This window comes from Eretmochelys imbricata, chromosome 16 (genome assembly GCF_965152235.1).
Source record: "Eretmochelys imbricata isolate rEreImb1 chromosome 16, rEreImb1.hap1, whole genome shotgun sequence".
Classification (NCBI taxonomy): Eukaryota; Metazoa; Chordata; order Testudines; family Cheloniidae; genus Eretmochelys; species Eretmochelys imbricata.
This window is the reverse complement of record NC_135587.1, coordinates 23,108,797-23,131,054: the sequence shown is the minus strand read 5'-3', so window position 1 is coordinate 23,131,054 and position 22,258 is coordinate 23,108,797. Positions and strand designations below refer to the sequence as shown.

Sequence of the window (22,258 nt, the reverse complement as noted above, 5' to 3'; positions counted from 1 at the left end):
TAGCTTGCTAAAAACAGCAGTGAAGATGCAGCAGGGCAGGCTTCAGTGCAGGTTAGCAAAAAGGGTATGTACCAAGGGGACAGGCGGGCTTGTCGATCCTCTCCCAAAGCCTGCACCACTGTGTCTTCACTGCTACTTTTAGCGAGCTAGGTAGGTTAAAGCTAGTGCAGGTATGCCTGCTCACATCTCTAACAGCAGTGCAGACATAACCTAAGGCGTGACCCAAGTACGGGCTTTCGCCATTGTCTTCCCTTCCACCCCTGAATAAAAACGCGGTGCCCATCTTTCAGAGCAGCAGCAGCGATGACAACCCTCTTGCTGGAAGGAGATGGCTTCCCTGTTCTATAACCAGCTGCTGTGGTGCACAATAATGAGCTGCCCTCCACACCATAGGATAATAGGTTCCCTAATGGCATGTTGCATTATTGACTCACATGCTGGTTTGTGTGCGCACCACTGCCCTCTGCAAGATGGAGACCTACTGAAGTACCAGTAACTACGTTGCCCTCTCTGAGCCCTGGTCTACACTAGGACTTTAGGTCGAATTTAGCAGCATTAAATCGATGTAAACCTGCACCCGTCCACACGATGAAGCCCTTTATTTAGAATTAAAGGGCTCTTAAAATCGATTCCCTTACTCCACCCCTGACAAGTGGATTAGTGCTTAAATCGGCCTTCCCGGGTCGAATTTGGGGTACTGTGGACACAATTCGATGGTATTGGCCTCCGGGAGCTATCCCAGAGTGCTCCATTGTGACCACTCTGGACAGCACTCTCAACTCAGATGCACTGGCCAGGTAGACGGGAAAAGAACCGTAAACTTTTGAATCTCATTTCCTGTTTGGCCAGCGTGGCAAGCTGCAGGTGACCATGCAGAGCTCATCAGCAGAGGTGACCATGCAAGGCTCATCAGCAGAGGTGACCATGATGGAGTCCCAGAATCGCAAAAGAGCTCAAGAATGGACTTAACGGGAGGTACAGGATCTGATCGCTGTATGGGGAGAGGAATCTGTGCTATCAGAACTCCGTTCCAGTTTTCGAAATGCCAAAACCTTTGTCAAAATCTCCCAGGGCATGAAGGACAGAGGCCATAACAGGGACCCGAAGCAGTGCCGCGTGAAACTTAAGGAGCTGAGGCAAGCCTACCAGAAAACTAGAGAGGCGAACGGCCACTCTGGGTCAGAGCCCCAAACATGCCGCTTCTCTGATGAGCTGCATGCCATTTTAGGGGGTTCAGCCACCACTACTCCAGCCATGTTGTTTGACTCCTTCAATGGAGATGGAGGCAACATGGAAGCAGGTTTTGGGGACGAAGAAGAAGATGATGATGATGAGGTTGTACATAGCTCACAGCAAGCAAGTGGAGAAACCGGTTTTCCCGACAGCCAGGAACTGTTTCTGATCCTGGACCTGGAGCCAGTACCCCCCGAACCCACCCAAGGCTGCCTCCTGGACCCGGCAGGCGGAGAAGGGACCTCCGGTGAGTGTACCTTTTAAAATACTATACATGGTTTAAAAGCAAGCATGTGAAAGGATTAATTTGCCCTGGCATTTGCGGCTCTCCTGGATGTACTCCCAAAGCCTTTGCAAAAGGTTTCTGGGGAGGGCAGCCTTATTCAGTCCTCCATGGTAGGACACTTTACCACTCCAGGCCAGTAACACGTACTCGGGAATCATTGTACAACAAAGCATTGCAGTGTATGTTTGCTGGCGTTCAAACAACATCCGTTCTTTATCTCTCTGTGTTATCCTCAGGAGAGTGAGATATCATTCATAATCACCTGCTTGAAATAGGGTGCTTTTCTTCAGGGGACACTCAGAGGTGCTTGTTCCTGCTGGGCTGTTTGCCTGTGGCTGAACAGAAATGTTCCCCGCTGTTAGCCACGGGGAGGGGGGAGCGTTGAGGGGGTAGCCATGGGGAGGGGGGAGGCAAAATGTGACCTCGTAACAAAAGCACATGTGCTATGTATGTAATGTTAACAGCAAGGTTTACCCTGAAAGGAGTGTAGCCACTGTTTTATAAAATGTGTCTTTTTAAATACCACTGTCCCTTTTTTTTCCTCCACCAGCTGCATGTGTTTCAATGATCACAGGATCTTCTCCTTCCCAGAGGCTAGTGAAGATTAGAAAGAAAAAAAAACGCACTCGTGATGAAATGTTCTCTGAGCTCATGCTGTCCTCCCACACTGACAGAGCACAGACGAATGCGTGGAGGCAAATAATGTCAGAGTGCAGGAAAGCACAAAATGACCGGGAGGAGAGGTGGCAGGCTGAAGAGAGTAAGTGGCGGGCTGAAGAGAGTAAGTAGTGGGCTGAAGCTCAAATGTGGCGGCAGCGTGATGAGAGGAGGCAGGATTCAGTGCTGAGGCTGCTGGAGGATCAAACCAGTATGCTCCAGTGTATGGTTGAGCTGCAGCAAAGGCAGCTGGAGCACAGACTGTCACTACAGCCCCTGTGTAACCAACCACCCTCCTCCCCAAGTTCCATAGCCTCCACACCCAGACGCCCAAGAACGTGGTGGGGGGCCTTCGGCCAACCAGCCACTCCACCACAGAGGATTGCCCAAAAAACAGAAGGCTGGCATTCAATAAATTTTAAAGTTGTAAACTTTCAAAGTGCTGTGTGGCATTTTCCTTCCCTCCTCCACCACCCCTCCTGGGCTACCTTGGTAGTCATCCCCCTATTTGTGTGATGAATGAATAAAGAATGCATGAATGTGAAGCAACAATGACTTCATTGCCTCTGCAAGCGATGATCGAAGGGAGGAGGGGAGCGTGGTTAGCTTACAGGGAAGTAGAGTGAACCAAGGGCTGGGGGGTTTCATCAAGGAGAAACAAACAGAACTTTCACACCGTAGCCTGGCCAGTCATGAAACTGGTTTTCAAAGCTTCTCTGATGTGTACTGCGCCCTCCTGTGTTCTTCTAAGCACCCTGGTGTCTGGCTGCGCGTAACCAGCAGCCAGGCGATTTGCCTCAACCTCACACCCCGCCATAAACGTCTCCCCCTTACTCTCACAGATATTGTGGAGCGCACAGCAAGCAGTAATAACAGTGGGAATATTGGTTTCACTGAGATCTAAGCGAGTCAGTAAACTGCGCCAGCGCGCCTTTAAACGTCCAAATGCACATTCTACCACCATTCTGCACTTGCTCAGCCTGTAGTTGAACAGCTCCTGACTACTGTCCAGGCTGCCTGTGTACAGCTTCATGAGCCAGGGCATTAAGGGGTAGGCTGGGTCCCCAAGGATAACTATAGGCATTTCAACACCCCAACAGTTATTTTCTGGTCTGGGAATAAAATCCCTTCCTGCAGCTTTTGAAACAGACCAGAGTTCCTGAAGATGCGAGCGTCATGTACCTTGCCCGGCCATCCCATGTTGATGTTGGTGAAACGTCCCTTGTGATCCACCAGTGCTTGCAGCACTATTGAAAAGTACCCCTTGCGGTTTATGTACTCGCCGGCTTGGTACTCCGGTGTCAAGATAGGGATATGGGTTCCGTCTATGGCCCCACCACAGTTAGGGAATCCCATTCCAGCAAAGCCATCCACTATGACCTGCACATTTCCCAGGGTCACTATCCTTGATATCAGCAGATCTTTGATTGCGTGGGCTACTTGCATCACAGCAGCCCCCACAGTAGATTTGCCCACTCCAAATTGATTCCCGACTGACCGGTAGCTGTCTGGCGTTGCAAGCGTCCACAGGGCTATCGCCACTCGCTTCTCAACTGTGAGGGCTGCTCTCATCCTGGTATTCATGCGCTTCAGGGTAGGGGAAAGCAAGTCTCAAAGTTCCATGAAAGTGCCCTTACACATGCGAAAGTTTCGCAGCCACTGGGAATCATCCCAGACCTGCAACACTATGTGGTCCCACCAGTCTGTGCTTGTTTCCCAAGCCCAGAATCGGCGTTCCACCGCATGAACCTGCCCCATTAGCACCATGATGCCCACATTGCCAGGGTCCGTGCTTTGAGACAAGTCTGTGTCCGTGTCCATGTCCTCATCACTCTCGTCACCACACTGACGTCGCCTACTCGCCCGGTTTCGCTCTGCCAGGTTCTGGTGCTGCATATACTGCTGGATAATGCGTGTGGTGTTTAATGTGCTCCTAATTGCCAAAGTGAGCTGAGCGGCCTCCATGCTTGCCTTGGTATGGCGTCCGCACAGAAAAAAGGCGCGGAACGATTGTCTGCCGTTGCTCTGATGGAGGGAGGGGCGACTGACAACATGGCTTACAGGGTTGGCTTACAGGGAATTAAAATCAACAAAGGGGGTGGCTTTACATCAAGGAGTATTTCAGGCAGGACTTCACAGAGGGTTCCAATAAGAAATGGTGCACCTAAGTAATTGTTCTTATTGGAACAAGCAGGTTGGTCTGGCCTCTGATTGATACATGGCTAGATTTACCTAGCTGCACCTTCTCTGTGAGTGACTGCAGTGTGACCTAGAGGAATGAGTCCCCTAGATGGGGGAGGGGGGGGAAGCAAATGGGTACAAAACAAATCTGGTCTATTTCTTGTTTTGATCCACTCCATCTATCTTTTACATCTTTGGCTGGCAGCAGATGGTGCAGAAGGACTGCAAGCCATCCACATCTCATGGCTGCTCGGCAGAAGATGGTGCAGTAGAACTGCTAGCCATCCTCATCTGTTGCCTGCCTTGCAGCAGATGGTACAGTAGGACTGCTAGCAATCCGTATCGCCTGCCTGCTCACCATAAGATGGTTCAATAGGACTGACTGCAGGACTAAAGACAATGACCCGGTCAAGTCACTCCAGATTTAGTCCCTGTGCCCATGTCTGCCCAGGCGCTCCTGGCCGCACCTCGGACATGACGATGACGGCTACCAGTCCTATTGCACCATCTGCTGCCACAAGGCAATGGGTTGATGCTTCTGTGTAGCAATGCAGTACCACGTCTGCCAGCACCCAGGAGACATACGGTGACGGTTACCTGAGTGGGCTCCATGCTTGCCGTGGTATGGCGTCTGCACAGGTAACTCAAGAAAAAAGGCGCGAAACGATTGTCTGCTGCTGCTTTCACGGAGGGAGGGAGGGAACGGGGGCCTGACAATATGTACCCAGAACCACCCGCGACAATGTTTTAGCCCCATCAGGCATTGGGATCTCAACCCAGAATTCCAGTGGGCAGCGGACACTGCGGGAACTGTGGGATAGCCACCCACAGTGCAACACTCTGGAAGTCGACGCTTGCCTCAGTACTGTGGAAGCGCTCCGCCAATTAATGCACTTAATGCACTTAGAGCATTTTCTGTGGGGACACACACACTCGAATATATAAAACCGATTTCTAAAAAAATGACTTCTATAAATTCGACCTAATTTCGTAGTGTAGACATACGCTTAGCTATCGCCTGCTAGGATATAAAACCCAATAATACTCCAGCTCACAGAGATCTCCCTTTTACTCAAGCAACAGAAGCCTGATGTTTTTGGATAATAAGGTCCTGAATTCTACACCCCATGGACAACAGTGTATGAAGCCCATGCAGCCACAGAATAGAGAACTGCAGGTTATGTTGTCTATATGACTATGGATTATTTATCTATGTTCTATGAGGGCATGGACTGTGTTTAGGACTGCTGGGTAGCTCTCCAAGCAGCAGGTGCTGCTACCACTGTAAAATGGGGTTAGAGCTCTCATTTTATTGGTATATTTTTCCCAACAGAATTTTTTTTTTACAGAGCACACACAAACTCTCATTGAAACAACTGTCTCCATTAGACATTGCTCTGATAAACGAAAGATCACACCAGAGATGTTTATAAGGCAAGAAGATTCCCCCACACTACTCACCAAACAGATACCTTCCAACACGATGTTGTAGGATGGACACAAAAGCCTCTTACCTCAAAACAATAGTCCTGCCCCAGAATGCTACTGTGAACTGGCTTGATGACCACTTCTTCCTCCATACTGAGATCCAGAGCCTCAACAGCACTACTGGGGCTGAGCAAAGACTCGTGGGAGCGTGATTCTTTCAGCCTCGGCATTAGATGGGATCTAGAGGAAGAACACAATGACATCAGTCGCATCTGTTCTCCGCAGAGAGCTGATTAGGTGCATGTGTTTCAAGTCAATCTACAAAACCACTGGGAATTTTTTGCATGAGGTAACAGGCCCGTTGGGGACTGCTCTGCAACCCCCTTTGTAATTTGGTACAGAGGCTGCATTATGAAGAGGTTTATAATAAAATGTTGGTTTACTTCACTCTGATGCTGTAGGAGAAGGAAGTGCAGCAGGAGTCCATGTTTGTAGATGCACACAACACGTCTCCCTGCAAAGATGTCTGTGTTTTTTTGCAGGTACACAACCTCTGTTGCATCAGACTTTGCAAATTCAACCCTCAGAGTTAAATGAGGTCAGTTTGGTAGGTTGGCACTGCAGGACAAAACAGTCACCAGTCCCGCTTTAACACACTCACCAACACCAGGATACACGGTGCACGTGCCATATGCCCCACGCCGTGAGGTGATCTGTATGGACTATATCTCTACTGCCATATGCTGTGATCGTAGCAGGGACTGCAGATTTAAACAGGGTTGGGCCTGGTCCACACTTGGACGGGAGATCCCCCTCACATGGGGTTTCATCTCACGCTATTTCACAGCCACCAGCCCCAGGTGACAGTAGAAAGTTGTACTAACGGTGCTTTCTTCAAAGCCCCAAAAGATTTGGATTTTATTCAGATTGGGTCTCCCACTTGGGAATACAGAGCTGCGGACGGAGTGCTGCAGGGAGAATGCTAACACGTGGGAAGCATGCAGGACCCCAGGTACCCCGAGACACAGCATTGCACCTCCATCTTCATTTGCAAGGAAAGCACAAATTCCTATCATGGGTGGAGCCAGTGGCTGGATTAACACTTTGCAGCTGATGTGCCCATCCTGACTGTTACAGACATATCCACGCGAAGGAGAGAGGTGGAAAACAGGACCTGAGAGCCCTACAGACTCATTTAAATGCCCTGGAGGTGCATGGGCAGCATTTAACAGCAGGGAAGTCTGCAGGTGGTGAACAATGCACAATTTTCAGCAAGGATCAGTACAGACAATGGTGCAAGTAACTGTTAATGAGGAATCAGAGAGGGCATGGGGAAAATATGAGGCTTTGGAGGAAAAATTAAAAAAATATAAAAGGGCAGCAGGAAAAGAAACATGAGGGCAAATGAAACGGTCCCATTATCTCACGTCTACACAATATAAAACACTTCTACTGAGGCCAGATCTGAGAAACTGACTCTAATAACTTTGACCTTTAGAACCCATGGCAACAGTCTCAGTGTCTCTCAGAGAAGCTGTGAGTGTGTGTGGGTCTGTCTGTAAGGGACAGCATTTAGGCTGCTTCAAAGGACAGGACTTTGCAAAGTGAAGGGATTTTAGCCTTTATTTTTAACACTGTCCTCAACACACAAAGTGATGCAATTCACATGCATTGTTTCAGATTGCTTCATCTGTGTGAATTGAGTTTTGCCATTCTCAGGAACAAAGCTGAAAGAAACACTAAGAAATGCCGGCCACGTATACAAAATTCACCATTTTCAGTCAGATGCCACACGGAGACGAGAAAACAGCCAACAGTAGTGCCAAAAATAAACCAGGTACTTTGCGAGCTTAGCCATAAAGGTTCATTCCACGAGCAGGCCCTGAGGTGATAAAGGTTCAGACTTCATCTGGTTTGTCCAGTTAAAAGTGCCAGACTGACAGCCCTGCGAAGTGAAGCCCCCTATTTTTCTGCAGAACCGATGCAACACAGACAACATTAACCAAAGAGGAGGGACAGTATCTGAGGTTTAATAGACAGCTCAGTCTCCATGGGCTGTTCAGTCTTTTGTGCTCTCTATTGAGGCTGACAGCCAAGACCAATTGTGGTGGTATCTAATAATGTGTCCACTGGGAACTGCACTAAGATGACCATCAAACACATTTCACACAGGACATCAAGCAGCCCTCAGAAGCTAATAATCTTTGGTCCTTACTGATTTGGGCCGGATTAGAACCAGCGGATTTAGAAACAAAAGGCTGTAAATCCCATTAGCAATCCTCTAAACTGTCCACTCAACCTGGAGCACTCTTGCAAGTAAAACTGATCTTTAGGAACTGAGCCAAGTCTCACTGTGATTTTCCAGTAGTTTGTGGCAATTTAATACTATTTTCGAAGAAAAGGGGCCCACATCCTTATTCCCTGAATGATTCTGCAAAGTAACTCTAATGCACCTAGATCGATCAAGTTAACCCCGGCTGCGAGTGCTAGAGAGAAATATCTGGAAACTGTGGAGCTGTTAGCATAAACCATTAACCAACTGCTAAAGAACTAACCATGGTGACATTTATATTAAGTCTTACTTTCTATAATTTAGGGAAAAATCTAGGAAATCTAAGCAATCAGACTGAGGCTCAAATTCTTAGTGTGTGTAAAGTTCTGGCAATATGAACTCAGAATTTAATAAGCACATATTGTATGTATATATACACACACATTACCAAGCCATGAATCTGTATTGCTGTTCTCCCAGTTTAGCAAACATTGCAACAAAATCAGTCAGAAGTTGCAGGTGTGGGCATGTGTGTAGAAGTGCACGTGTGTAGTGGAGGGAACCTGAGGGGGGAGAACTTTTCATGTTACATTGTTATTTAACAGTGGTTTGCTTCAGAATATCATCTACATATATTTAAGCAATGAAGGACACTACAATAGGACTATGTTATGTCATTATCAAATTCAACAGCGTTCACATTATACCCATAGTTTACGGCACCGTCATACATTAAGAAACTGTACAGTCATTGGGATTTTTTCATAAAAATAAAAGTGGCCGGGGGTCAGATTGCACCGGGGAAAGTTACCTCACCATTGAAGCAACCCCTCTAGGACAGGCATGAACACTGCTTGGGCAGGGTCTCCCAGGACAGTCTGACACCATTCACCAGCACAAAAGTCTCACACACACACACACAATTAAAAATCAATAAAGGCTACTCCCCATGCTTCCCGTAACCCTCTGAAACTTGCCGCTGTCCAGACTGCCTGCTACAAGCAATGAATGCTTTGTAGAATGTGGACATATACTGGATGTCTGCAAAGGGCACAGTACCCTTTCATTTTAATACCCTCTTCTAGTGAAGGAAAATTTGTCATGTCCTTTAGTGGGTGACATGACATTTGCTGCAGGGATCCATTTACTGGCAGCTGTTTGTAACTCCCTGCCTTAGTGCCCATGGTTGTGCAGGCTTCCCTTCTGTGTGAACAGTAATAAGAAATTCCCGCTAATGCCATGAACTGCCTGGCTGACTCACTGCGGAGAGGGCACTATTATTCTTACTGAAACAATAATTCTGCTGTCCTGGTCACTTGGGAGAGAGAATAAAAGCCAGCCACATGCACATTAAAGATGAAGCAGCTGAGAGGTATAATGTTTTCACAGCTAACGCACAAGAGACCTGGAATGCTTGGGCTGAGCCTGCTCTAACTGAAGAGGGGCAGCAATTTGAGAACAAAAAAATAATTCTGACTTCGGAGGTTGGGAAAAGTGCAGGATTAACAATGGTGCGGTGTGAAGGCCACTCTAATCAGAGAGCTGGTGCAGCAGGGGTAGCATCTGTGTGAGCCTTCTGCACTTACTGCTCTGCCCTGGGCCTAGGAGACACCTACCTCTAGCCTGAAGGGACAGTTCTGTCGCCAGCTCCCTGCAGAGGAACCACTTGTGAGCAAAGTCGTCTCACAATGGGCACGTGATCATACAACCTTGCTGCCAGTTCGGAGGGACAATTGCAATGCAGATATTCCTAGCACGTCTCCAATATTTTAGATAGTTTGGAAAGAGCTGGCTGAGGAGCTTGCTGGACCGTTAATGCTGATTTTCAATAAGTCTTGGATCACTGGGGAAGTTCCAGGAGACTGCAAGAAAGCTCATGGTGTACCAATATTTAAAAAGGGTAAATGGGATGACCTGGGCAATTATAGGTCTGTCAGCCTGACATTGCTCCCGGGCAAGATAATGGAGCGGCTGATACTAGACTCAGTTAATAAAGAATTAAAGGAGGAGGATTAATTAATGCCAATTAACGTGAGTTTACATACACTAGACCCTGTCAAACTAACTTGATATTTTTTTTGATGAGATTATAAATTTGGCTGATAAAGGTAATAGTGTTGACGAAATATACTTAGACTTCTCTAAGGCATTTGAATTGGTGCTGCATGACATTTTGATTAAAAAACTAGAATGATACACAATTAACATGGCACAAGTTAAATGGATTAAAAATTGGCTAGCTAATAGGTCTCAAAATGTAACTGCAAATGGGGAATAGTCACAGAGTGGGTCTTTTCCAGTGGGGTCCCTCAGGGATCAGTTCTTGGCCCTACATTATTTAACATTTTTATCTACAGCCTGGAAGAAAACAAAAAATCATCACTGATAACGTTTACAGAGGTTACTAAAAATCAAGAGACAGTCAGGTCCCTGATTCAAAGCAATGTGATCATTTGGTAAACGGGGTACAAGCAAACAATGTGTGTTTTAATACAGCTAAATGCAAATGTATCCATCTCAGGACAAAGAATGCAGGCCACACTTACAGAATGGGGGACTCTACCCAGGGAAGCAGTGACTCTGACAAAGATTTGGGGGGTCGTGGTGGAGAATCCAGTGAACACGACCTCCCAGTGCGATGCTGTGGCCAGAAGAGCTAATGCGATCCGGGGATGCATAACTCGGGGAATCTCAGCTCGGAACAGAAAGATTATTTTACTTCTGTACTTGGCACTGATGCGACTACTGCTGGAATTCTGTGTCCAGTTCTGGTGTCCACAACTCAAGAAGGATGTTGATAAATTGGAGAGGGTTCAGAGAAGAGGCATGAGAATGATTAAAGGATTAGAGATCATGCCTTTATAGTGACAGAGTTCTTCAAATCTACCTATTTAGCTTACCTCTAGTGATAGAGTCAAAGATCTATTAGATTAACAAAGAGAAGGTCAAGGGGTGCCTTGACTACAGCCTATGTGTCTCTACATGGGGCACAAACATTTAACAATAGGCCCATCAATCTCGCAGAGAAAGGTATAATGCAATCCAGTGGCTGGCAGTTGAAGCTAGACAAATTTACACTGGAAATAGGGTGTAAATTTTTGCCAGTGAAGGTAATTGACCATTGAAACAATTTACCAAAGGTCAAGGTGGATTCTCTATCACTGGCCATTTTAAAATCAAGATTGGACGTTTCTCTAAAAGTGATGCTCTGGGAATTATTTGGGGGAAGTTCTGTGGCATATGTTATACAGGAGGTCAGTCTAGATGATCACAACGGTGCCCTCTGGCTCTGGAATCTACGAACAGCTATGTAAAACAGGTACAGAACTTCTTGTTGTCAGAGCAACCCATGAAATGACCAGAGCATCTGTAAATTCATCCTCTTCCCTTCCTCATTTTCAGAAACTGAGACCACGATAGCCCCCAGCCACCTAACCAAGCAGTACAGAGAGTGTTCGTTTGCTGTATATACACACTTCCAGGACTGGGAGGTGTTTCCTTCAAATCCATCTCCCTACAGTTACATTTTAAAAAATAGCATGTGCACACAGCCAATTTCTTTCTTTAACAACACACGATGTATTCTGGCTCCCATCTTGGTTTACATGAGCAAATCAAATTAGGTTGCTGGGCTTTTATAAGTGCAGCAGATAAATCCACCAGGTCACAGACTTCTCGTTGGAGGAACTGTGTCTCCGAACAGCACATTGGGTTTGTTTTGCCACGTGCCTTATTTTAATCCTCTTCTGTGTCTCCAAGGTTCAGTTTAAATGGAAGTGGGGGAAATCTCATAAAATATCACAGCAGCTTTAAAGAGAAATAACAGCATTACCCCTCCTGGCACTGTCCTGGAGGGTCCAACAGAGAGGCAGCCAAAAGCTAGTTATTAAAGAAAAAATGTTTACTGCCCAAGACCAGAGAGAGAGGATTGTTTTTCTAAATAATAAACCTAATGGAACATTTCAGCATTAAGAGATTCTAATGCTCTTGGCGTGACTCTTTAATAAACAGCCAGAATTAGGGATGCTGAACATTATTATTTAGATTGCAGCAATACTCCAAGCTACTGACGCTTTGTGAGTAAGTTTACATAGGGATAAAAAACCCCACGGATGGCCCGGGTCAGCTGGCTTGGGCTTGCGGGGCCAAAAAATTGCCGTGTGGACATTTGGGCTAGACCCTGAGCTCTGAGAAACTGCAAGGGTCAACCGTCAGCAGGACAGCTAACCTGACTGACAATGTGCCAGGGATCGGTAATGGGGTATGGAGCCTTTCACTTCCAGGTCATGAGGTGAATCTAAGCCTAGCAGGTTAATGTCTGCTGGCGCAGCTCAGCTTTACACAGGAGGGACCATCAGCAGAGCTGAGTCTCTGTGCTCAATTCCAGAACTTGGCCCTCTGCTGAGGCTCCAAACAAGGACAGGGTTTAGGCCTCGTCCACACATGGAGTCATTCCGGTTCGATGTGTGACACTCTCATTATGGAATTTGAGTGTTCACATGGAGTTATTCTGCTGTAGTTAATCTGCTTTAAATCCACATTCTGTCTTATTCTGGAATATTATCTTCCACATGTAGACAAGCTCTTAAAGGGGAAACATCCACATACTATCTCCACAGTTTTAGTTTCAAGCCTCACCTGCCTAATCCACCTGCTGATTTGTGTGTGTTTGCAATGATAATTTTCCTGGTTTTTAAAATATTTCCCTCTCCTCTGTTGCTGAAAGGCACCCAACAGGGGAAACTGACTGAGTACAGATAAAGGGGACGAGCCACAAAGTCCTGTTAACTGCACTAAGTAAACAAATGGAGAAGAAGATGGCTTCTCGAATATCTTCCAGTTCCGCTCTTCAGTGTCCCTTGGAACAGCAGCAGGTAAGAAAGGTCCAGAGAGAAGTGTGATTTCTAAGATGAAGGTTCCCCTTTAACACTAGGAGCAGTGCTGGACACAGAGTGAGGCTGAGACTGTCAGACTTAGTTCACACAGGCCATCCCACTGCCATCAGAGGGTAACATGTTTTGGTTATCTCCCTGCTGGGATCTAGTGGGATCCAGTCTGGTGACCTGGAGGTAAAAGGTTCTGCATCCCATTACCAGTGCTTGGAGCCATCCGGTTCCCCCAGATTTTACTACACCTCCCGGCCAGGTAACTGGTAAACACAGGGAAAATTCATTACCTCAATTCCAAAGCACTTATCAAGGTCTAACACTTCTCCCCTCCCACCCACACGGGGGAATCTCTGAGGCTGTTCTGCTGTCCCCTACGTGCACACTACTCCTGTGGGGCGCCCTGCATACGCCAGAGAAGCAGAGCCGCCAGGAAGGGATCTGCTGTGCCGAATGGAGAGGAGACTCTAGCTGCCTCCAGCCTGGGGATTAGGGAATGTTTGTTATGACTGAGAGCAAAGTGGACCACTCTGTGGAATTAATTTGCATCATAAAACAAGAGAAGGATTTTGTCCCTTTGCAGCTGAAAATAAATCAAACCTTATCCTCTTTGACTGGCTCAGTAGTTGTATGGGACCTTCCAGCAACAGCGGGAATGAAGTCCGGCTTTTCTGCTCCTGGAACAGACCCTCTGCTCCTGGAGAATCTGCTTTATCGGCAGTAGTAGCACGACTTATGTCCTCTGCATGGGGCATCAGTTAACGGTCAGTCACATAACGAACACATAAATTACATTCAATAGGTCCTGCCCTCATTTTGAGGTGAGCCTCAATTTTAACCAACAGGGAAAATAATTACAACCAGAGGGACTCTATCAATTCAAACAAGGCTCCACATTTTGATTTTGTACAAACAAAGCTTCTCAAAACCCGAGCGACGATGCCATTTTAAAAACCTAGGGAAATCAACGGCTTTCTTGACAATACAGGACTTGAGACTGGCAATATCCCTTTGAAAGAAACTAAGGGTCTCAACACCGACATATAGAAACACCAGGCCTCATTCTCTTCTCACGCCAGTATAAAGCAGGAGTATCTCCAGTGAAGTTAATGGTATTATCCCTGTGTACAACTGATGTAAGTGAGAGAAGAATCAGGCCCACCATTCTTCAGAGTGGCACAGCATAGCATGAAGAACTAACAAGTCTCAAATTGCCAAAAGTTACAGGGTGAAATTCTGATCACATTGACACCAGAATGTTCAGGACAAACTCCAGGTATAATGCTGATGTGAAAGCAGAATCAATCACACAGACTTAGGATATTCCATTGCATTGCCAGCCTGCTCTGGAGGTGACGGGGACAGGACCCGGGGCAGGCATAAACGCCCCCGCCCCCCTAGCTATTCACTAGGGTCAGAAGTTGCCATGGAGGGGAGGATGAAGGTTTTGCCATAAATATCCCCCTTACTCACTAACATTATTTTGCTGCAACTTGATTCAAGAGGCAGCAGCAGGATGAGGTGGAAAAAGCAAGACAGGTCTCTTTCCTTCCAGATTGCCCATGAGGAGAGGAGGCTGGCAAACCACACTTCCCTTTAATGCTAAGGTGTCAGCTCCAGGCGCCAGAGCACGGCTGGCTGCTGAAGACAATGATGACGTTTTTAAAAAAGAACAAACATGGGGACCACAGCTGGGACTCTTCTAAAAATAAGCTACTTGGTGGGGAGAAATTGACTAAAAGCAAATTGCAGGCTTGCGTCAAACAATATCAACCACTGTAGTGGTATCACTCTGGGTGAGGTTGCTTCATTCCCACTTCCAGCTCCCGCCATGGACAGTACATCCCCAGGACGTGCCTCCGTGTTAGCACACGACACGTCCCGTCAGTCACCGGGCAGTTCACTCGCGCCAGTGATGTGCTAACCAACTCAGATGTTTCCTTAATCGGCCTGGGGATTTCTGAATCAAGGAAAGGCTAAACTGCTGCTCACTCAAATACCTCCTTTTGTAACAAACCAACACATTCTAAGTGGGCATTGATTAGCCACTCTCACAGGTAACCTCACAAAGATCTGCTCCCCATCCGGACCCGGAGCCCATCCTGCATGGGGCTGAGCACAGGAGGGGAATGAAGGGCACCCGGCAGTTTGCAGGAACCAGTCCTGAATCTTTAGCTACTCCTTGTTCTGAGAAGCCCCTCCCTCTCGGAGCTGCTGCCTGCTCAGGACTGTACGGACACCTCTGGGAGGGCATCGCTTTCTGCAGGCTCTCCATCCTTCGCCATTTCTGTTCGGTGCACAGAAAAGTAAAAGCTTCCCCGCTTCCCAACCCATTCTACACTGACACCCACCCAGCCAAAGGCTGCTTTCACACTCCCCCCCATGTGTGCACATGGACACACCCACGCACAGAGAGAGGTCTCTCAATTCCTTACCAAAAGGCCCAGATTTCCAACTCTTCTTAACTCTGCCACAGCTCCTCTGTCCACCAGGCCAGTTGTCTGGCTTTGCAGAAAGCTTATAAAAATCCACCCTCCGTAAAAGGAACTCCCCACCATACAAACCTCCTGGAGGTTTTTTCCTGTCCCCCTTTCTCATCCTATCCCTTCCATAGGCATAGCTGAACTGGATATGCAAAAGCAGTTCAAGCTTCAGCTCAGCTCCTGATGCCATCCGATTGGCTGTTCTGTAGCTGGGTAGGAGAGCTACAATCACCATAAATGTCAACATTAGTACAGTTACTGGTGAGCATTGCTGTGCTGGCCTGGCCTGCTGTTCAGAGCACAGGCATGTGAGGACAAAATATACTAACTAATGCACCCTGGAGAAGGCAGCTCCCCCATCCTCCAGGGGAAGCAATTAAACAGCTGGGCAATGGCCTAATGGCACCATGATCTGACGCATTCGGTTTAAATCAAGGAAAACATTTGGACAACAATATCCTGGGAGCTCTTGCAGCTCTGGAAGCGAATGGGAACAGATCTAGTGATTGGGAAGGGCTGGGGTGACTGTACTCCATTGGGGCCTCAATCAGCTTCTGCTTCCAGCTGGCCAGCTCAGATTCTCTCTGCTCAGTGCCGGAGAGGGCTGTAGGGTCCAGGGCATCTGTTCCAGCAGTTAGCTGTGGTAGAAAAGCAGCTATAGAGCAAGAGCTGCCTGTAGCTTCCCCCACACAGAATTAGCTCCATGAGAAATAATGCAGCCAGCCAAGAGACATGCTGGCCACACACCCACCCTCTGAAATGAGGCCCCTGTAATTCAGAGACGGCACTGTGACCATTAACAACATCTCCTGCAGAAAAATCAGAGATTTCAGAGTAAATCAGAGAGTTTCCCAGAGGAGTCAGGGCAAACCAAGGCTGTGTTGCAACACAATCAGCTGTTTGAAAAATATATTCTCCTCACAGAGGTGGTAACACCACTTCAGATGATTACCGCTGAAAACTAGTTTAGAAACCTAATTTGCTTCCTGCCATTCGTGCTCTTCATTTGCTGCTCCTATGCAGCCTAGCCAGCAAAACCGGCTCAGGGCCTTTCACCTCATTGTGCAACCTATCTGATCTCCCTGCGGCACGTATTTTTAATATACCTGATATCAAGTCACCACCATGTACTCAGAGCCACACGACTGTTGTGTTTGGATTCACGACAGGCCGGGAAAGATTTTCGGTGATTTCTTTGCAATAAACCTCATGAGAACATTTCTATTCACGACCGATTCTGTACGACCTTTTACTTTTGCAAAAGCTACGCAGTGTCAACTCCTCCCTGATCATGCCCCTTTATGCTCATTTTGAAAGCTCCACTTTATATTAAAATATACTGGAGAAGGGGGGAAATCCAGCAGCCTCCCCAAAGATGAGGCTGCCCAGTATCTTCCAGCTCTAGGGGATGCATGCAACCAAGTGACTGACCTCTGTGCCAGCCCCTTCAATAGCAAAGGCTGGTGTCTGCGGAGGCAACCAAACCCACCTGAGCCTGACAAGATCAGAATCTGCTGCGTCCACCTAAGAATCCTCCCCACTTAAGAGCAGAATGTCAGCCAGCAGCAGGGGACGCTCAGGTGAGTGCTCTGGTTGTCTCTGGCTCTCCTGGTTCGGTGAGCCAGGCTCGGGGTTAGAGAAGAACAGGCACACTCGTGGGTTACACAGTACTTCTTGGTTCCCTTCAGACTGGAATAGATGGAAGTAGCTGCTACCAGCCACTCCCACTCCTTTTCAGTTATGCATCTAAAACTGCCAAATCCAGGCACTGCAGAAAATAAGGGCTGGCCTAAAACAAGCAGTGGGTAAGTCAGTGGCGGAAGAGTGCTGGAGCAGGAGAGGAGAGCAAGCAAAGACGAGGGGAGAGAGGTGACACAGTTTGGTACAATGCCCTGGTTTCAGTCCCCCTTCTCCAGCCCACAGCAACACATTTCCACAGCCAGACCGCTGCCGTCATACCGGTGTAGACAGACCCCTCCATTACTCATCGAGAACAAAGTGAGCCTATTTATGGAACGAAAAACCACTTCATGGCACTGTCCCGAGGGTTATTTATGGGGGTTTCCTTTCCCACCTTTCCAAGACTACAGTCCATGTCTGCAGCAAACCATAAATCCCACAGCCAGAAGCAGGGCTGCCCTCGATCGGGGACAATCCCGGCATCCAGCCGCACCTGCTGCTCAGCACTAAAAGGGCATCTCCGAGCCAAGGGGAGGGTCAATAATAATTAATACTTTGCACTTCGAGAAAGCAGGCTGGAAGTTGGCAGATCTCTGAGAAGGGGCACAGCTCCACCTCCCTGGCAGCAGGTACTTCTTGTTCCTGCCCAGTGACCGAGGAGTCAGATCCCCAGACTTCTCCTCCCGCAGCAACCAAGAAGTTGGGTTCATTCTTCTGAAAAAGGAAGCAAGCAATCTGACGGTGTCAGCTGTGGACTGGGAACCAGGACTCCTGACTCCTGCCCCCTGCTATGACACTAACTCATTCTGGGACATTAGGCAAGTCACTTATGTCCCCCCAATTTCCACTCCTGGAAAAGAGGGGAAATGACTCTCCCCTACCTCAGGGGGCTGGATGCCAGCTTTAATTAATGTGTGCTACAGGCTTTGAGATCACTGGGTGGTGGACACTAGTGAAGGACACAGCATTAGTGTGGGACTCGCACAAAAAAGTCCTGTCGTCCTTCAGTCTTTGCTGCTAATAAATTCTAGTTGGGCCCTTTCCTTCCTTCCAAAGTAAATGGCCCCTCACCCCATCCTACCAGCCATGCAGGGACAAGCAGCACGCTTAGCAGAACACCTCCAGTCAACGGATTTCACATTGCTAACTGGACAGACAGAGGCCTGTTTCTTCTCGCAGTCTGCACAGGATTTAGCAGGATCTGGGGGTCTGGCTTCCCCGCAGGGTGCTCTGCAGCAGCCTCACCCTTTGCAAGCAGCCGTGGCATGCAGAGGTGGTTTTGCAGTCCTCGATCTGGGTTTCATAGTTCCTATAAAGAAGGGCACCAGGGTCAGCCTTCTTCCCAGGTTTGGATACATTATTGGGGTAGCCAAAAATAACAAAAAGGCAGCTCCAATCAATCATTCCGGCCCCAGCAGCAACCCTAGGATCCTCAGAGGAGCGCGCTAAGTGCTGGTTTGAGCCTGGGAGGTCCCTGGCATCCTGGAGTCACTCTCGCCTGGAAGAAAGGCTCTCTGCAGAGCTTCTGAATAACGTCACTAAAGTGCTCCAAAGGGAGCCCGTGTCCAACCGTCCCCACTCTCATAAAGCTGCAATAAAGCGTGGCGGTTAGTACGGGAGAGCCAGGGGCTTTGCTCACCTTGTTTCCTTCTGCTCCTTATCTCCTGCTTGCTAAGGTTAAGTTACACTTTTACTAACTCGTTATCATTTTGGCATGGCACTAAAATACAAGACCTGGACTTTGGAACAACTCTGGCACCCCCCACAAGCGGAGAGCCATAGCGACTTGGGTCAGCGGAGAGAGGCAGCGAGCAGCCAGGCTGCTCTAGCAGGCCAGCACTCGCACTATTCCTTTTGTGCGCTTGTATGCGATATCAGCCGACCCAGAAGCGGGTCTGAGCAAGCACATGCTTCTCGCCCTGTGTAGCAGCCGGCGCCAGATACGCCTGGTATCTCGCTTGTCATTACAATTCATCGAGATGCAGCAGATCCCCAGATGGTGTAAATCAGCACAAGACCACTGAAGTCTGCGGATTCACACCAGCCTAGGATCTGGCCCATAGATAGTAGAGTTGGAAAAGGCCAGTTAGGCCCTGGCTAGTCCTCCCCGCTCCGCAAACGCAGGGCTGTTCCCTGCATGCTACTCAGAGGGACTGTCCAGTAGCTTGAGTCAGTTGAGCCAGGCTCTGAGACTTGGTGCCCTGCGGGGGGGTGGGAGGTGAGGGGGGTGTTATAGTGTAGATGCAACCAGGGCCCTCTAACACATCCTAGACTCAGGAATGTTTTCCTGATACTTATCCCACATTTTCCTTATTTCCTCCACTTAGCTGGGTGTGATTTATGGGCCTAAATTTTGAAACAAGCAGACTGCTTAGAAAGGTGATCCCCAAACTTTTCAGGGTCACACCCGCCTTATCCCTGTCCACCCCTCCCACTCCGGCTGGGAGTGGGGCCGCAACTCCTGGGCCAGAGGCCCCTCTGCACCGCCAAAAGTTCCTCCACTCCCCCCTAGAGGGGTGCGTCCCCCAGTTTGGGGACCTCTAGCTTAGAATTACAGGTTCCAGCTCAAGCAAAGCTAACTTAACCCTACGTCTTCCAGAGAGCACTACGATGACGGGTGTCTTTCAGCTGAAACCTTAAGAACCGGGATCCTGTTTGGTCAGTGGGCCATTACCTCTGTTCCAGTAATTACTGCCAGGCACCATGCTTTGAAGAAGCTACACTCAAGAGACCCAGTGCTTAGATACTACTGTGATGGGCATTATAGGAAAGCTATACGCAGAGCTATTAGTCATAAAGATCCTCGAGCCAGGATTTATCTCAATATCCTACCGCTAAATTTTCACGTCACCTCCCTGTTGTTAATCATGATGGGTGCTGTAGAGGGCCATCGCCACCCATTTCAGCAGGGTTAGATGCAGTTGTAAAATACTCTGGCAGCTATTATTATTACTGCTGCTGCTAATTAAACCCCACTCTTCCTTAGCACTTGCACCATCCAAATTACTTAAAGACTTCCATTAGTCATCCACTAGTCTTCTTATTGTTTAAAAGTGCCCTAAGACCAAAGTTTTGCCCTTGTTCACCATTAACAGGTATTCGTCACATAGCTCATGATTACAGAGAGTTCCATCTCTTCTGAGAACCATTCCATCTCTTCTGAGTGACCTTTCCAGCTGCTCCTGTGTTTACTTTTCTCCAGGTCATTAAAGCCAGAGTCCACTCATTCTGTATTGGCTGTGATGTCTGGGCTTTATGATGACTCCATCCATTCACAGAGGAAGCTCAATCACCTGACCTGAGTGGTTAAAGCTGGGAGAGGGGGGTTACTCAAGTTACTTCCATTCCTTTTCAGGAGTTCAGACTAAACTCTTGCCAAAAGCCAGGAAAAACACAACATTCTTTTAAAAAAGCTCAACCAATCCTGTGCTCGTCAGTATAATGCAAACCAGTAGAGTTTCTCACATTTGCAGGGCTGAGTACAGCCGGGTTTTATTGAGGTGTCAGGCTGTGTACTCTTGGCACTGTAGGGCTGATCACAAGTACTAGGGCCGTATGCATTATGCTGCAGTTATAGGGTTGGCTCATGAGTTCTAAGCTGCATTATCACAGGGACGTTTTTCAAGCGTGTTGGGTGGAACACTCTGGTGTGTTAAGGCAGGTGCTGTGACCTAGTGTCCAGAGCACCAGACTGGGACTCAGGAGAGCTGGGTTCTATTCCCATCTCTGCCACTGGTCTGCAGGGTGACCTTGGGCAGTCACATTCCCACTGTGTTCCTCAGCTTCGCCAGCGATACAATGGGGATAATGATACTGCCCTTTTTTCGTACAGCGCTTTGAGATCCCCTGATGCAAAGCTCTAAAAGCATGTATTACTACAGGGTCACTTCAGACATCTGTGCTATTGGCGTTAGGCCAACTTCTGACCAGGAATGTGCATACACTACCCCCTCTGAAATCAGACAGAGCCCTGTGGGAGTGTAGCCTGGGGGGAGGATATTTCCCCCTGGTTTCTGGTTTGAAAGTCCCAAGGACAGACTGAGAGGGGAAAACTACCTTGGTCCTACATTCCGGCAGAAAAGTTCAGATGAGAAGCAGCCCTGACTCCTGAACACTGAGGTGGGACTGGCTCAAAGACACAGACCCTGAAACAATGCTCGGGGGAAAACAAGACTATTTCTGTTGCTGCCACTTCTGCCCAGTGCAGCTGGCTGAAGGCAGAAGCTCCTCCAGTCAGGCCTCGCCAGCACTCACATCTTGTCATCGTCAGTTCAGTTCATCTAATTAATCTGGGCTACTTACTGCAATCTGTTCAAGTCGGATACAAAGTTGGAGGCTGAGCTGTTTGATCTCCCCACCTGGCAGTTTACAGCTTTGCATCTCACAACCCATGACATATATTCAACACCTGGCAGACAATAAACCAACACACCACGCTTGGCCTGGCACTGCCCAGTACAGGGGGGACAGATGCCATTGGGATGAGCTCCCAGCAGCCCACTGTGGAACCTCACCTGCAAAGTCACAGTGCTAGAGAAATGCCAGCAAATGGCAAAATGACCTTGACTGTGCTACATTTGTTTATTTTTATCTCCCATTCAGTTTCAGATAAATAGTTAATCCAGAGGTGAAGGGCACAGAAAACCACCCAGGCCTTGAAGATTAGGGGAACAACAGCAAGATAAAAATTATAGATTTTTTAAAAAGATTTCATTCCCTAGCATTATTAAAAATGTGCCTGATTTGTAGAGATGTTGGGGAGCCACACCTTGAACACAGTTGACTTCAGCTGCAGAGTCGTGGGCATAGGCGCCTACTCTGTGGGTGCTCTGGGGCTCAAGCACCCACAGAAAAAAAACAGGGGGTGCTCAGCACCCACCAGCCACATCCGTTCGGCAGGGCCTCTGATCAGCTATCCAGCGGCTGGCGGGAGGCGCTCGGGCGAAGGCGGAAAGCAGAGGATGGGGAGGTGCAGGCAGGGGATGGAGCAGGGGAGGAGCACCCACTGGGAAAAATAGAAGTCAGTGCCTGTGGTTTTCCGCCATTCTGAAAATCAGGCCCTGAATCAAAGTATATTTAATCTGAAACTATCTTTAGCCTGCGACTGATGCCGCTTTACTCTCTGCACTTGTTCCGCATGGAGTGTGGAACT

The 22,258-nt window shown here is 48.1% G+C and overlaps 1 protein-coding gene across 1 annotated transcript in view; it reads right to left on the bottom strand.

Annotated features, from left to right (window-relative positions):
- DAB2IP (DAB2 interacting protein) overlaps positions 1–22,258 on the bottom strand; it is a 224,283-nt gene that overhangs the window by 72,779 nt on the left and 129,246 nt on the right. Inside the window, exon 3 of the mRNA XM_077835916.1 lies at positions 5,872–6,025. Coding sequence (XP_077692042.1) covers positions 5,872–6,025 — 154 coding nt within the window. The remainder of the gene's footprint in view (positions 1–5,871; positions 6,026–22,258) is intronic.